The 15,959-nt window shown below is 52.0% G+C and overlaps 1 protein-coding gene across 1 annotated transcript in view; it reads right to left on the bottom strand.

Annotated features, from left to right (window-relative positions):
- LOC140458192 (protein-methionine sulfoxide oxidase mical3a-like) overlaps window positions 1-15,959 on the bottom strand; it is a 433,786-nt gene that overhangs the window by 41,314 nt on the left and 376,513 nt on the right. Inside the window, exons 38-39 of the mRNA XM_072552428.1 lie at window positions 13,883-13,976; window positions 8,005-8,055 (exon numbers count right to left, since the gene is read on the bottom strand). Of these exons, the coding sequence (XP_072408529.1) occupies window positions 8,005-8,055; window positions 13,883-13,976 (145 nt within the window). The remainder of the gene's footprint in view (window positions 1-8,004; window positions 8,056-13,882; window positions 13,977-15,959) is intronic.

Genomic DNA, 15,959 nt, shown 5'->3' with positions numbered 1-15,959 from the left:
AGATTCCACAAGAAAATCATAAACTACTTCTGTCACTGATCATGTTAACAATGGAGAACCACCTCACTGAGTATTCCGGTTAACAAATGCAGCCACTACTTGAGATGAGAAGTAAAAGAGTGTGAGAGTGATGAAGAAGGAACTGTGAGGGAGAAATCAAAATAAGCATTTGAATTAATATAGAACGTCAGAAATATAGAGTCTCCTTTTAAAGCAAACAAATGGTCAGATTCTAACCATCATTGCTTTAACACTGACCAGTGCTTTCACATTGACTGACCCTTTTCCATGAGCCACAGAGTGGGATGAGCAGACAGCAGCACTAGAAACATCTGCTGGTATCCCTGCAATCAGAAACTGCTTTCCACTCTCAATGCCTCTGCCTTGTGGACTCAAGTACAAGTAGAGCATAGTTAATACACAGACTATTGACAAAGCAGGGGATATCACAACTTGGAATAGAGCTTCTGCCGAGCAAGACACATGTGCCACCTTCATCTTAGCCAGTGACGGGAAGTGGAGGAGGAGGAATCCAGGGACAAACACAATATCAGAGTGGAATGTGGACAGTGACGGGGAGGAGGAATCCCAATGTTGGAGTGGAGTGTGGACAGTGACGGGGAGGAGGAATCCCAATGTTGGAGTGGACTGTGGACAGTGACGGGGAGGAGGATTCCCAATGTTGGAGAGGAGTGTGGACAGTAACGGGGAGGAGGAATCCCAATGTTGGAGAGGAGTGTGGACAGTAACGGGGAGGAGGATTCCCAATGTTGGAGAGGAGTGTGGACAGTCACGGGGAGGAGGAATCCCAATGTTGGAGTGGAGTGTGGACAGTCACGGGGAGGAGGAATCCCAATGTTGGAGAGGAGTGTGGACAGTAACGGGGAGGAGGATTCCCAATGTTGGAGAGGAGTGTGGACAGTCACGGGGAGGAGGAATCCCAATGTTGGAGAGGAGTGTGGACAGTGACGGGGAGGAGGAATCCCAATGTTGGAGTGGAGTGTGGACAGTCACGGGGAGGAGGAATCCCAATGTTGGAGTGGAGTGTGGACAGTTACGGGGAGGAGGATTCCCAATGTTGGAGAGGAGTGTGGACAGTGACGGGGAGGAGGAATCCCAATGTTGGAGAGGAGTGTAGACAGTGACGGGGAGGAGGAATCCCAATGTTGGAGAGGAGTGTGGACAGTGATGGGGAGGAGGATTCCCAATGTTGGAGAGGAGTGTAGACAGTGACGGGGAGGAGGAATCCCAATGTTGGAGAGGAGAGTGGACAGTGACGGGGAGGAGGATTCCCAATGTTGGAGAGGAATGTGGACAGTGATGGGGAGGAGGTATCCCAATGTTGGAGAGGAGTGTGGACAGTGACGGGGAGGAGGAATCCCAATGTTGGAGAGAAGTGTGGACAGTGACGGGGAGGAGGATTCCCAATGTTGGAGTGTGGACAGTGATGGGGAGAAGGATTCCCAATGTTGGAGAGGAATGTGGACAGTGACGGGGAGGAGGATTCCCAATGTTGGAGAAGAATGTGGACAGTGATGGGGAGGAGGTATCCCAATGTTGGAGAGGAGTGTGGACAGTGACGGGGAGGAGGAATCCCAATGTTGGAGTGGAGTGTGGACAGTGACGGGGAGGAGGATTCCCAATGTTGGAGTGTGGACAGTGATGGGGAGAAGGATTCCCAATGTTGGAGAGGAGTGTGGACAGTGACGGGGAGGAGGAATCCCAATGTTGGAGTGGAATGTGGACAGTGACGGGGAGGAGGAATCCCAATGTTGGAGAGGAGTGTGGACAGTAACGGGGAGGAGGATTCCCAATGTTGGAGAGGAGAGTGGACAGTGACGGGGAGGAGGAATCCCAATGTTGGAGAGGAGTGTGGACAGTAACGGGGTGGAGGATTCCCAATGTTGGAGAGGAGTGTGGACAGTGACAGGGAGGAGGATTCCCAATGTTGGAGTGGAGAGTGGACAGTGATGAGGAGGAGGAATCCCAATGTTGGAGTGGAGTGTGGACAGTCACGGGGAGGAGGAATCCCAATGTTGGAGTGGAGTGTGGACAGTTACGGGGAGGAGGATTCCCAATGTTGGAGTGGAGTGTGGACAGTGATGGGGAGGAGGATTCCCAATGTTGGAGAGGAGAGTGGACAGTGACGGGGAGGAGGAATCCCAATGTTGGAGTGGAGTGTGGACAGTGATGGGGAGGAGGATTCCCAATGTTGGAGAGGAGAGTGGACAGTGACGGGGAGGAGGAATCCCAATGTTGGAGAGGAATGTGGACAGTGACGGGGAGGAGGATTCCCAATGTTGGAGAGGAATGTGGACAGTGATGGGGAGGAGGTATCCCAATGTTGGAGAGGAGTGTGGACGGTGACGGGGAGGAGGAATCCCAATGTTGGAGTGGAGTGTGGACAGTGACGGGGAGGAGGATTCCCAATGTTGGAGTGTGGACAGTGATGGGGAGAAGGATTCCCAATGTTGGAGAGGAATGTGGACAGTGACGGGGAGGAGGATTCCCAATGTTGGAGAGGAATGTGGACAGTGATGGGGAGGAGGTATCCCAATGTTGGAGAGGAGTGTGGACAGTGACGGGGAGGAGGATTCCCAATGTTGGAGTGTGGACAGTGATGGGGAGAAGGATTCCCAATGTTGGAGTGTGGACAGTGATGGGGAGAAGGATTCCCAATGTTGGAGAGGAATGTGGACAGTGACGGGGAGGAGGAATCCCAATGTTGGAGTGGAATGTGGACAGTGACGGGGAGGAGGAATCCCAATGTTGGAGAGGAGTGTGGACAGTGACGGGAAGGAGGAATCCCAATGTTGGAGAGGAGTGTGGACAGTGACGGGGAGGAGGATTCCCAATGTTGGAGAGGAGTGTGGACAGTGACGGGGAGGAGGATTCCCAATGTTGGAGAGGAGTTTGGACAGTGATGGGGAGGAGGATTCCCAATGTTGGAGAGGAGTGTGGACAGTGACGGGGAGGAGGAATCCCAATGTTGGAGAGGAGTGTGGACAGTGACGGGAAGGAGGAATCCCAATGTTGGAGAGGAGTGTGGACAGTAACGGGGAGGAGGATTCCCAATGTTGGAGAGGAGTGTGGACAGTGACGGGAAGGAGGAATCCCAATGTTGGAGAGGAGTGTGGACAGTGACGGGGAGGAGGATTCCCAATGTTGGAGAGGAGTGTGGACAGTGACGGGAAGGAGGAATCCCAATGTTGGAGAGGAGTGTGGACAGTTACGGGGAGGAGGATTCCCAATGTTGGAGAGGAGTGTGGACAGTGATGGGGAGGAGGATTCCCAATGTTGGAGAGGAATGTGGACAGTGACGGGGAGGAGGATTCCCAATGTTGGAGAGGAGTGTGGACAGTGACGGGGAGGAGGATTCCCAATGTTGGAGAGGAGTGTGGACAGTTACGGGGAGGAGGATTCCCAATGTTGGAGAGGAGTGTGGACAGTGACGGGGAGGAGGATTCCCAATATTGGAGAGGAATGTGGACAGTGACGGGGAGGAGGATTCCCAATGTTGGAGAGGAGAGTGGACAGTGACGGGGAGGAGGAATCCCAATGTTGGAGAGGAATGTGGACAGTGATGGGGAGGAGGATTCCCAATGTTGGAGAGGAGTGTGGACAGTGATGGGGAAGTGGAGGAATCCAGATACAATCCCAGTATCGGAGGGGATTGTGAACAATGATGGGGTGAAGGAGGAATCCAGGAACAATGTAGAATATTAAATGTCTGAAAAGAGCAGCATACTGTAGAGCTTTCTGTCTTCTCGTCATCAGGACGAAGATGATAATGCCAGATTTAAAAAACATCATCAGTTTATAAGTAAGAAAAAGAGAGTGGTGATTGGTTGTCAAGTTTACTTGGATTTTCGGAGGCATTGCAATGGAAATAGCAACAGAGACCTACTGCTTCCTGAGCTCTCAGGTCATGAAACAATCCTCAAGGCTGGAACATAGAACAGAACCAAAGAATTCCCACTGTGTGGAAACAGGACATTCGGCCCAACCAGTCCACACCAACCCTCTGAAGAGTATCCCACGCAGACCCATTCCCCTACTCCTATTACTCTACATTTCACCTGACAAATGCACCTCTCCTACACACCCCTAAACACCATGGGCAACTTAGCATGGCCAATTCACCTAACCTGAAAAATGTGTTGCTGGAAAAGTGCTGGAATTCACCTAACCTGAACATCTTTGGACTGTGCAAAGTGCTGGAAGAAACCCACGCAGACAGGGAAGCATGTGCAAACTCCACACAGATGGGTGCCCAAGGCTGGAACTGAACACGGGTCCCTGGCACTGTGAAACAGCAGTGCTAACCACTGAGCCATTGTGCCACCCTAGCTCGTGATTCCACAAAATTGGTCCCTGGTTAGGAATGGATGTTGCTTTCAACAAGTGCAATGTGCCATGTTACAAACTCAACTGGTGATTTGTAACTGACTGTTAGTGTAGGTGTTAACACATTTAGGAGTACTCTGCAAGTACTGAATTGCAGAAGTACATAGAACATAGAACAGTACAGCACAGAACAGGCCCTTCAGCCCACGATGTTGTGCCGACCACTGATCCTCATGTATGCACCCTCAAATTTCTGTGATCATATGCATGTCCAGCTGTCTCTTAAACATCCCCAATGACCTTGCTTCCACAACTGCTGCTGGCAACACATTCCATGCTCTCACAACTCTCTGCGTAAAGAACCCGCCTCTGACATCCCCTCTATACTTTGCTCCAACCAGCTTAAAACTATGACCCCTTGTGTTAGTCATTTCTGCCTTGGGAAATAGTCTCTGGCTATCGACTCTATCTATGCCTCTCATTACCTTGTATACCTCAATTAGGTCCCCTCTTCTCCTCCTTTTCTCCAATGAAAAAAGTCCGAGCTCAGTCAACCTCTCCTTATAAGATAAGCCCTCCAGCCCAGGCAACATCCTAGTAAACCTCCTCTGAACCCTCTCCAAAGCATCCACATCTTTCTTATAATAGGGCGACCAGAACTGGACACAATATTCCAAGTGCAGTCTAACCAAAGTTTTATAGAGCTGCAACAAGATCTCACGACTCTTAAACTCAATCCCCCTTTAATGAAAGCCAAAACACCATATGATTTCTTAACAACCCTGTCCACTTGGGTGGCCATTTTAAGAGATCTATGTACCTGCACCACAAAATCCCTCTGTTCCTCCACACTACCAAGAATCCTATCCTTAATCCTGTACTCAACTTTCAAATGCGACCTTCCAAAATGCATCACCTCGCATTTATCCAGGTTGATCTAACAGTACATCTAACAGTCGACATTTTATATTGCGTTTAAGCTGGGTAGGTCTGTACTTGACCTGTTATACACAACCAAAAGAACGTGCTAGAAGAAAGTGAGGACTGCAGATGCTGGAGATCAGAGTCGAGAGTGTGGTGCTGGAAAAGCACAGCATCCGAGGAGCAGGAGAACGACATTTCAAGCATAAGCCCTTCAACGGGAATGAAATTAATTCCTGCTGAAGGGCTTATGCCTGAAACGTCGATCCAGCACCACACACTCGACAAAAGAACACACTTTTTGACTCAATCATTCACTTGCTGCAAAGTGCTACGTCCATACCAGGCATCAGTCAAACTCATACATTTGTGGGCAGCACGGTGGCACAGTGGTTAGGACTGCTGCCTCACAGCGCCAGAGACCCAGGTTCAATTCCCGCCTCAGGTGACTGACTGTGTGGAGTTTGCACGTTCTCCCTGTGTCTGCGTGGGTTTCCTCCGGGTGCTCCGGTTTCCTCCCACAGTCCAAAGATGTGCAGGTCAGGTGAATTGGCCATGCTAAATTGCCCGTAGTGTTAGGTAAGGGGTAGATGTAGGGGAATGGGTCTGGGTGGGTTGTGCTTCAGCGGAGCGGTGTGGACTTGTTGGGCCGAAGGGCCTGTTTTCACACTGTAATGTAATCTAATGACGGGCTCAATTCTGTGGTGGTTAGGATGTCTGTTTGGGCTCAAGACAGCATCCTCTTTGTGGAAAACATGACTCACATCAGCACTTCACAACAGCAGCATGGAACATCCTCCTGAACCTTTTGTTCAAAATCTCAACAAAAACTTGCCAACCATTCAGCGCCCTCTTCTGCTGCGGCATAAATTGTTGTGATTCTTTGAAATTTGATGTTCTTGTGTTTGTCCTGACGAGTACAAAACAAATAGCTTTTAACATCATGCATCTCTTCAACAAGATTGAAATTCAGTACTACCATGCGACTGAAATTTAAATTCATGCAAGGAGCATGCTCACAGTGTTAACTAACACAGACACATTGGAATGAAACTTGGAGACCACTCACTGATGTTAATGATACTGGTCCAATGTCAAAACATTCAGGGTTCTATGCTAGAACTGAAAGATCAAATAAAAACAGCTGGACAGATACCTTGCCATCATTGCACTGTCCTTCCCTCCCTTCACTACTATCCATCTATTCATCACCATCTGTCAAACCATTATCATCCATCTTTCTCTATCCTATGGGCATCTGATGTTTCATCACCCTCCCTCCACCATCATCCATCCATGCATCACCATCGTCTCTCCACCATCATCCATCCAGGCATCACCATCGTCTCTCCACCATCATCCATCCATGCATCACCATCGTCTCTCCACCATCATCCATCCATGCATCACCATCGTCTCTCCACCATCATCCATCCATGCATCACCATCGTCTCTCCACCATCATCCATCCATGCATCACCATCGTCTCTCCACCATCATCCATCCATGCATCACCATCGTCTCTCCACCATCATCCATCCATGCATCACCATCGTCTCTCCACCATCATCCATCCATCCACAGACATCGATCTATCTACCATCCCTTCCTCTGTCACCATTTGTCTCTCCATCACCCTCCCTTCATCACCTTCTCTCCATCCACCACGATCTTGCCTTCGTCATCATCCCTCCCTCCATTACAAACCATTCTACCTAACAGATCATCGCTCTCTCTCTCCATAACTGACCTTTATTACCATTCATTCATTCTTCCAGTACTAGCCACCTTTTTGTTACCCTCCATCTCTTCATTACAATCTCTCTACTAATATCCATCTCTCCATTACAAACTATGTAATATTTTCTATCTCTGCTACCTTCTATTTCTTCATTATAATCTCTCCATTGATGTCCATCTCTCCATTATGGTCTATTCTCTCTATTAACTGCCATCTCTCCATTATGGTCTATCCTCTCTATTAACTGCCATCTCTCCGTTACAAACTCGATAATGACAGCCCATTTCTCTGTCATCTCTGACTCCTCATGACCATCTGCCTCTCTGTTACCATCTGTCCCCATTAATGTCTGCCTCTCTGATATCCTCTGTCCCTCTCTGTTAACACCCAACTCGTTCTTTCACCACCCATCTCGGTAGCAGTTAAAGAATGTGCCTTACCAACATTTTCTCAAGGGCAATGAAGGACGGCCAACAAATGTCAACATACCTCATGAAAACATTCGAAATAAATTTCCCTTTCTTACAATTCATTACCTCATTGTTACCCATTCCTCTACATTACCATCCAGCATTCCATTATAAACTGTCTCCAGTATCTGCCATTTCTCCCATATCTCTCTCAGTTTCTAATTGATCGTTCTAATCAAATGGCACTCAGGTCAATAACAGGGTTTATACAAACTGAGGGACTGTGATCAGCTGACACAGCCCAGCCTCGGAACTGACCCTTGACATTTGGGGAGATCAGTGGACACAGCACAAGACCAATGACTACTTTTACAATTAGACAGAGCAGCCTTCTCTCCTGCTTCTACTGAGCAGGATCCATCACAGTTCACCAGACACTGGACCAGCCTGGGGTGAGAATGCAGACACTAGAATTGGCTGAAACTAAAGTGAAGGGGTGCAGCCAGGGAGGCAACTGACGGGATAGGAATTAGAAAGGGGATGAAGGTCAGCAGGATAGGATTGCAGAAGGACAGCCATACGTACCACCCAGATGCAAGTCGAGGATTTCACTGTAACTAGACTCTCCCCAATAGTCTATAATAAGATTAGAAAGAGTTAATGTACAGTGCCAGGCAACAGGCATTAAAGAACATGCACACACACATATACATGCTACAGAAGAGGCAGCTCAGAAACCCAAACTTGGCACAAGCAGCAGTCTTCTCCACCAAATCTTATGCCTCAGACTATTCTCCAAGGACAATGTGATCCTGTCCAGTGTGTTACTTCCTATGACAGCGCATTAATCACCCTGTGACAGTGTGGCACTCCCTCTGTGACCGTGACAGTGTGGCACTCCCCCGTGACAGTGTGGCACTCCCTCTGTGACCATGACAGTGTGGCACTCCCTCCGTGACAGTGTGGCACTCCCTCCGTGACGGTGTGGCACTCCCCCGTGACAGTGTGGCAATCCCTCTGTGACCGTGACAGTGTGGCACTCCCTCCGTGACAGTGTGGCACTCCCTCCGTGACAGTGTGGCACTCCCTCTGTGACCGTGACAGTGTGGCACTCCCCCGTGACAGTGTGGCACTCTCCCGTGACAGTGTGGCACTCCCCCGTGACAGTGTGGCACTCCCTCCGTGACAGTGTGGCACTCCCCCGTGACAGTGTGGCACTCCCTCCGTGACAGTGTGGCACTCCCTCCGTGACAGTGTGGCACTCCCCCGTGACAGTGTGGCACGCCCTCCGTGACAGTGTGGCACTCCCTCCGTGACAGTGTGGCACTCCCTCCGTGACAGTGTGGCACTCCCCCGTGACAGTGTGGCACTCCCTCCGTGACAGTGCGGCACTCCCTCCATGACAGTGTGGCACTCCCTCCGTGACAGTGACAGTGTGGCACTCCCTCCGTGACAGTGTGGCACTCTCCCGTGACAGTGTGGCACTCCCTCCGTGACAGTGTGGCACTCCCTCCGTGACAGTGTGGCACTCCCCCATGACAGTGTGGCACTCCCTCCGTGACCGTGACAGTGTGGCACTCCCTCTGTGACCGTGACAGTGTGGCACTCCCCCGTGACAGTGTGGCACTCCCCTGTGACCGTGACAGTGTGGCACTCCCTCCGTGACAGTGTGGCACTCCCTCCGTGACAGTGTGGCACTCCCTCCGTGACAGTGTGGCACTCCCCTGTGACAGTGTGGCACTCCCTCCGTGACAGTGTGGCAATCCCTCTGTGACCGTGACAGTGTGGCACTCCCCCGTGACAGTGTGGCACTCCCTCCGTGACAGTGTGGCACTCCCTCCGTGACAGTGTGGCACTCTCCCGTGACAGTGTGGCACTCCCTCCGTGACAGTGTGGCACTCCCTCCGTGACAGTGTGGCACTCCCTCCGTGACCGTGACCGTGACAGTGTGGCACTCCCTCTGTGACCGTGACAGTGTGGCACTCCCCCGTGACAGTGTGGCACTCCCCTGTGACCGTGACAGTGTGGCACTCCCTCCGTGACAGTGTGGCACTCCCTCCGTGACAGTGTGGCACTCCCTCCGTGACCGTGACAGTGTGGCACTCCCTCCGTGACAGTGTGGCACTCCCCCGTGACAGTGTGGCACTCCCTCCGTGACAGTGTGGCACTCCCCCGTGACAGTGTGGCACTCCCTCCGTGACCGTGACAGTGTGGCACTCCCTCCGTGACAGTGTGGCACTCCCCCGTGACCGTGACAGTGTGGCACTCCCTCCGTGACAGTGTGGCACTCCCCCGTGACAGTGTGGCACTCCCTCTGTGACCATGACAGTGTGGCACTCCCTCCGTGACAGTGTGGCACTCCCTCCGTGACGGTGTGGCACTCCCCCGTGACAGTGTGGCAATCCCTCTGTGACCGTGACAGTGTGGCACTCCCTCCGTGACAGTGTGGCACTCCCTCCGTGACAGTGTGGCACTCCCTCTGTGACCGTGACAGTGTGGCACTCCCCCGTGACAGTGTGGCACTCTCCCGTGACAGTGTGGCACTCCCCCGTGACAGTGTGGCACTCCCTCCGTGACAGTGTGGCACTCCCTCCGTGACAGTGTGGCACTCCCTCTGTGACCGTGACAGTGTGGCACTCCCCCGTGACAGTGTGGCACTCTCCCGTGACAGTGTGGCACTCCCCCGTGACAGTGTGGCACTCCCTCCGTGACAGTGTGGCACTCCCTCCGTGACAGTGTGGCACTCCCCCGTGACAGTGTGGCACTCCCTCCGTGACAGTGTGGCACTCCCTCCGTGACAGTGTGGCACTCCCCCGTGACAGTGTGGCACGCCCTCCGTGACAGTGTGGCACTCCCTCCGTGACAGTGTGGCACTCCCTCCGTGACAGTGTGGCACTCCCCCGTGACAGTGTGGCACTCCCTCCGTGACAGTGCGGCACTCCCTCCATGACAGTGTGGCACTCCCTCCGTGACAGTGACAGTGTGGCACTCCCTCCGTGACAGTGTGGCACTCTCCCGTGACAGTGTGGCACTCCCTCCGTGACAGTGTGGCACTCCCTCCGTGACAGTGTGGCACTCCCTCCGTGACAGTGTGGCACTCCCCCATGACAGTGTGGCACTCCCTCCGTGACCGTGACAGTGTGGCACTCCCTCTGTGACCGTGACAGTGTGGCACTCCCCCGTGACAGTGTGGCACTCCCCTGTGACCGTGACAGTGTGGCACTCCCTCCGTGACAGTGTGGCACTCCCTCCGTGACAGTGTGGCACTCCCTCCGTGACAGTGTGGCACTCCCCTGTGACAGTGTGGCACTCCCTCCGTGACAGTGTGGCAATCCCTCTGTGACCGTGACAGTGTGGCACTCCCCCGTGACAGTGTGGCACTCCCTCTGTGACAGTGTGGCACTCCCTCCGTGACAGTGTGGCACTCTCCCGTGACAGTGTGGCACTCCCCCGTGACAGTGTGGCACTCCCTCCGTGACAGTGTGGCACTCCCTCCGTGACAGTGTGGCACTCCCTCCGTGACCGTGACCGTGACAGTGTGGCACTCCCTCTGTGACCGTGACAGTGTGGCACTCCCCCGTGACAGTGTGGCACTCCCCTGTGACCGTGACAGTGTGGCACTCCCTCCGTGACAGTGTGGCACTCCCTCCGTGACAGTGTGGCACTCCCTCCGTGACCGTGACAGTGTGGCACTCCCTCCGTGACAGTGTGGCACTCCCCCGTGACAGTGTGGCACTCCCCCGTGACAGTGTGGCACTCCCTCCGTGACAGTGTGGCACTCCCTCCGTGACAGTGTGGCACTCCCTCCGTGACCGTGACAGTGTGGCACTCCCTCCGTGACAGTGTGGCACTCCCCCGTGACCGTGACAGTGTGGCACTCCCTCCGTGACAGTGTGGCACTCCCTCGTGACAGTGTGGCACTCCCCCGTGACAGTGTGGCACTCCCCCGTGACAGTGTGGCACTCCCTCCGTGACAGTGTGGCACTCCCCCGTGACAGTGTGGCACTCCCTCCGTGACCGTGACAGTGTGGCACTCCCTCCATGACAGTGTGGCACTCCCTCCGTGACAGTGTGGCATTCCCCCGTGACAGTGTGGCACTCCCTCTGTGACCGTGACAGTGTGGCACTCCCCCGTGACAGTGTGGCACTCCCTCCGTGACAGTGTGGCACTCCCCTGTGACAGTGTGGCACTCCCTCCGTGACAGTGTGGCACTCCCTCCGTGACCGTGACAGTGTGGCACTCCCTCCGTGACCGTGACAGTGTGGCACTCCCCTGTGACCGTGACAGTGTGGCACTCCCCTGTGACCGTGACAGTGTGGCACTCCCCCTTGACAGTGTGGCACTCCCCTGTGACCGTGACAGTGTGGCACTCCCCCTTGACAGTGTGGCACTCCCTCCGTGACCGTGTGGCACTCCCTCTGTGACACCGTGACAGTGTGGCACTCCCCCGTGACAGTGTGGCACTCCCTCCGTGACAGTGTGGCACTCCCCTGTGACAGTGTGGCACTCCCCTGTGACCGTGACAGTGTGGCACTCCCCTGAGACAGTGTGGCACTCCCTCCGTGACAGTGTGGCACTCCTCCGTGACAGTGTGGCACTCCCCTGTGACAGTGTGGCACTCCCTCCGTGACAGTGTGGCACTCCCTCCGTGACCGTGACAGTGTGGCACTCCCTCCGTGACCGTGACAGTGTGGCACTCCCCTGTGACCGTGACAGTGTGGCACTCCCCCTTGACAGTGTGGCACTCCCTCCGTGACCGTGTGGCACTCCCTCTGTGACCGTGACAGTGTGGCACTCCCTCCGTGACAGTGTGGCACTCCCCTGTGACAGTGTGGCACTCCCCTGTGACCGTGACAGTGTGGCACTCCCCCGTGACAGTGTGGCACTCCCCCGTGACAGTGTGGCACTCCCTCTGTGACCGTGACAGTGTGGCACTCCCCTGTGACCGTGACAGTGTGGCACTCCCCCGTGACAGTGTGGCACTCCCCCGTGACAGTGTGGCACTCCTCCTGAGAATGTGCATTACTCTCGATGTCAGTGCGTTATCCCCCTGTGACCGTGTGTTACTCTCCCTGTGTCAGTGCATCACTCCCCTCGTGACAGTGCATCACTCCCCATGCTACTGTATTACTCCCCCCTGTGACATGTCATTCCTGTGACCTTGTATTCTCCAACTGATTGTATTGATATGTTGGATGATGTGGTTTTGCCAGGAGATGGAATGGACTGCCTGTTAATCCAGTTTGCTTCTTTCTATGCGGGCCTCTTGCAAATGCTGCTTTGTCTGGGCTGCCTCAGTAAACAGGAAACATGCAGACAATGAAAACAGTGACAGGAAAAGAAAAACTGGCCAGTCAGAAAGCCCATTACAGTTTGGGGCCCAGAATGACAGCGTTTGTGAAGTAGCAGATAGGTGACCGTGTACAAGCTGGCAGTCAGTGTGAACTGTTCGGGGATAGATCCACTCCTGAACACTCCAACATTTATCCCTTCCAAGCACCTTTAATCCTGACCAGAAGGAAGTCGTTGAGGAGCAGCCCAGAGCTGCATGTCCAAATCACTCGAGGACAGCGCGACGTGTGTGCGTGTGTGTGTGTGTGTGTATATAATGCACAGCTCGACAGGAGAGACCGAGCTGACTTTCTGGTGTGGCATCTCCATCCACTGGGTGGTGTGGGCACCACTATGATACCTTTGTGGTTGAACAGCTCACATTAACTGCTGAGACTCATGTGACGAATACCACTTAGGCAGGAAATGTCCAGGAAATGTCAGCACCTCACTGGGTGAGGTGAGAAATGATCCTGTTAGAATAAGAAGAACAAGGTGCTGAACAAAATTCCTTGATTCCCATATTACCATTTCCTGCAGCACTGGGCATAATGCTGCCAACTAGAAACACCAGCTCTGAACTCAGCACCACAATGGAAACTGGAAGGAGAAATTAAATGGACAGAGGAGCTGGAAGAAAACATTACATTTACCATTCCACCCTCAAATAAAACACTTCGCTCTTACAAACTAACGTTCACAGACGACACTTAGCCAGGTGGGAATAAGTGATACTGTACAGGTCAGGGATTGACCCCTGGAGGGAGTGAGTGATGGTCGCTCAGGTCAAGGATTGACCCCTGGATATTTCAGGAATTGGCCCCTGGACTGGTCAAATATTGGACCCTGGATCAATCAGAGATGGACCCTGGGCAAGTCAGAGTTTGACCCTTAGAGGGGTGGGGTGTGATGCAGGACAGGTCAGAGAATGACCCTGATTGATAGCTTCACCTCAATGCCAGATTGGGAAGAAACATTTCTCAACAATGGACAATGTTTGCCTGCGATTGGGAGGTATATTGCCAGTCCATCGTTAACCAGTGGGATGTTAATACGTTTTTATCAGTTCAGCAAACAGCCTGGCATGGTCCTTCGTGGACAGAGAGAGAGACAGAGAGAAGGGGCAGCTACCTGCTTCTCCACGAAGAGCTTTCTCGACAGCCACCCCTCTCTCCTCCAGCTGACGCTGCTTCTCCTCTACCTGCTCGAGCTGTCGCTGAATAATCTGTTGGAACAAAGCAGCTAAATCAGGCTGATTTTGACAGTGACCAATGCACCTTCTAACATGGATAAAGGTAAAGTCAGCATGGTGGCTCAGTGGTCAGCACTGCTGCCTCACAGCGCCAGGGACCTAGGTTCAATTCCAGCCTCAGCCACAGTGTGGAATTTGCACATTCTCCCTGTGTCTGTGGGGGCTTCTTGCTGGTGCTCTGGTTTACTGCTCTGGCCCAAAGATGTGCAGGTTACAGTGGATTGGCCAGGCTAAATTGCCCACAGTATCCAGGGATGTGCAGGCTAGGTGGATTAGCCATGGGAAATGCAGGGTTGAAGGGACTGGGGGAGGGGTAGATCTGCGTGGGATACTGTTTGGAGGTCAGTGTGGACTCATTTGGCTGAATGGCCTGCTCCCACATTCTACAGATTCTATAATTCTACTGTACCATTGTGGGTAGTGATGCCTCATGTATCACTCTATGTATAATGAGATTCAGTGTATCATTGTGGGTATAGTCCAGTGTAGTGGAGTGTACCATTGTCCATACTGTACTCTTATATAACATAGTATACCATTGAGGATATAGAATACCTAGCACCATCAGTGATATAGTTTGCCCTAGTGTAACAGTATAACATTGTTGGTATAGTGTAGCCTCGTGTAACACACTGTACTGTCGTATAGTATACCTTAGTGTAACACAGTGTACTGTTATATACTATACCCTAGTGTATTCTGGATTAGTGGTACTGGAAGAGCACAGCAGTTCAGGCAGCATCCAAGGAGCAGCAAAATCAACGTTTCGGGCAAAAGGTCTTCATCCTTGGATGCTGCCTGAATTGCTGTGCTCTTCCAGCACCACTAATCCAGAATCTGGTTTCCAGCATCTGCAGTCATTGTTTTTACCCTATACCCTAGTGTAGCACAGTGTACCATTGTGAGTATAGTGTAATCTAGTGTAACAGTGTACTGTTATATCGTATACCCTACTGTAACACAGTGTACCACTGTGGGTATAGTGTAGTCTAGTGTAACAGTGTACTGTTATATAATATATCCTACTGTAACGCAGTGTACCATTCTAGGTATAGTGTAGTCTAGTGTGATATAGTGTACTGTTATATAGTTCTGGATGTAGATTTGCTCGCTGAGCTGGAAGGTTCATTCCCAGACATTTCGTCACTCTGCTAGGTAACATCTTCGGTGGGCCTCAGGGTGAAGCACTGCTGATGATCCCTGCTTTCGAATCATATGTTTGGGTTTCTTTGGGTTGGTGATGTCATTTCCTGTTCTTTTTCTCAGGGGATGGTAGATGGGGTCTAACTTGATGTGTTTGTTGATAGAGTTCCAGTTGGAATGCCATGCTTCTAGGAATTCTCGTGCATGTCTCTGTTTGGCTTGTCCTAAGATTCATGTGTTGTCCCAGTCAAAGTGGTGTTCTTCCTTATCTGTATATAAGGATACTAATGAGAGAGGGTCATGTCGTTTTGTGGCTAGTAGATGTTCATGTATCCTGGTGGCGAGTTTTCTGCCGGTTTGTCTAATGCAGTGTTTGTTACAGTTCTTGTATAGTATTTTGTAAATAACATTAGTTTTGCTTGCTGTCTGTATAGGGTCTTTCAAATTCATTAGCTGCTGTTTTAATGTGTTGGTGAGTTTGTGGGCTACTATGATGCCAAGGGGTCTGAGTAGTCTGGCAGTCATTTCCGAGATGTCTTTGATGTAGGGGAGAGTGGCTAGGGTTTCTGGATGTGTTTTGTCTGCTTGTTTGGGTTTGTTGCTGAGAAATCGGTGGACTGTGTTCGCTGGATACCCGTTCCTTTTGAATAAACTGTCGGTGATTTTTCTCTGCTCTGTGTAGTTCATCTGTGCTGCAGTGTGTGGTGGCTCTTGGAATAATGTTCTGATGCAGCTTTGTTTGTGGATATTGGGGGCGGCATAGTGGCTCAGTGGTTAGCACTGCTGCATCACAGCACCAGGGTTCCAGGTTCA

Source organism: Chiloscyllium punctatum, chromosome 32 (genome assembly GCF_047496795.1).
Source record: "Chiloscyllium punctatum isolate Juve2018m chromosome 32, sChiPun1.3, whole genome shotgun sequence".
Taxonomy (NCBI): Eukaryota; Metazoa; Chordata; class Chondrichthyes; order Orectolobiformes; family Hemiscylliidae; genus Chiloscyllium; species Chiloscyllium punctatum.
The sequence above is the reverse complement of the archived record's forward strand: the minus strand, read 5'-3'. Positions and strand labels throughout refer to the sequence as shown.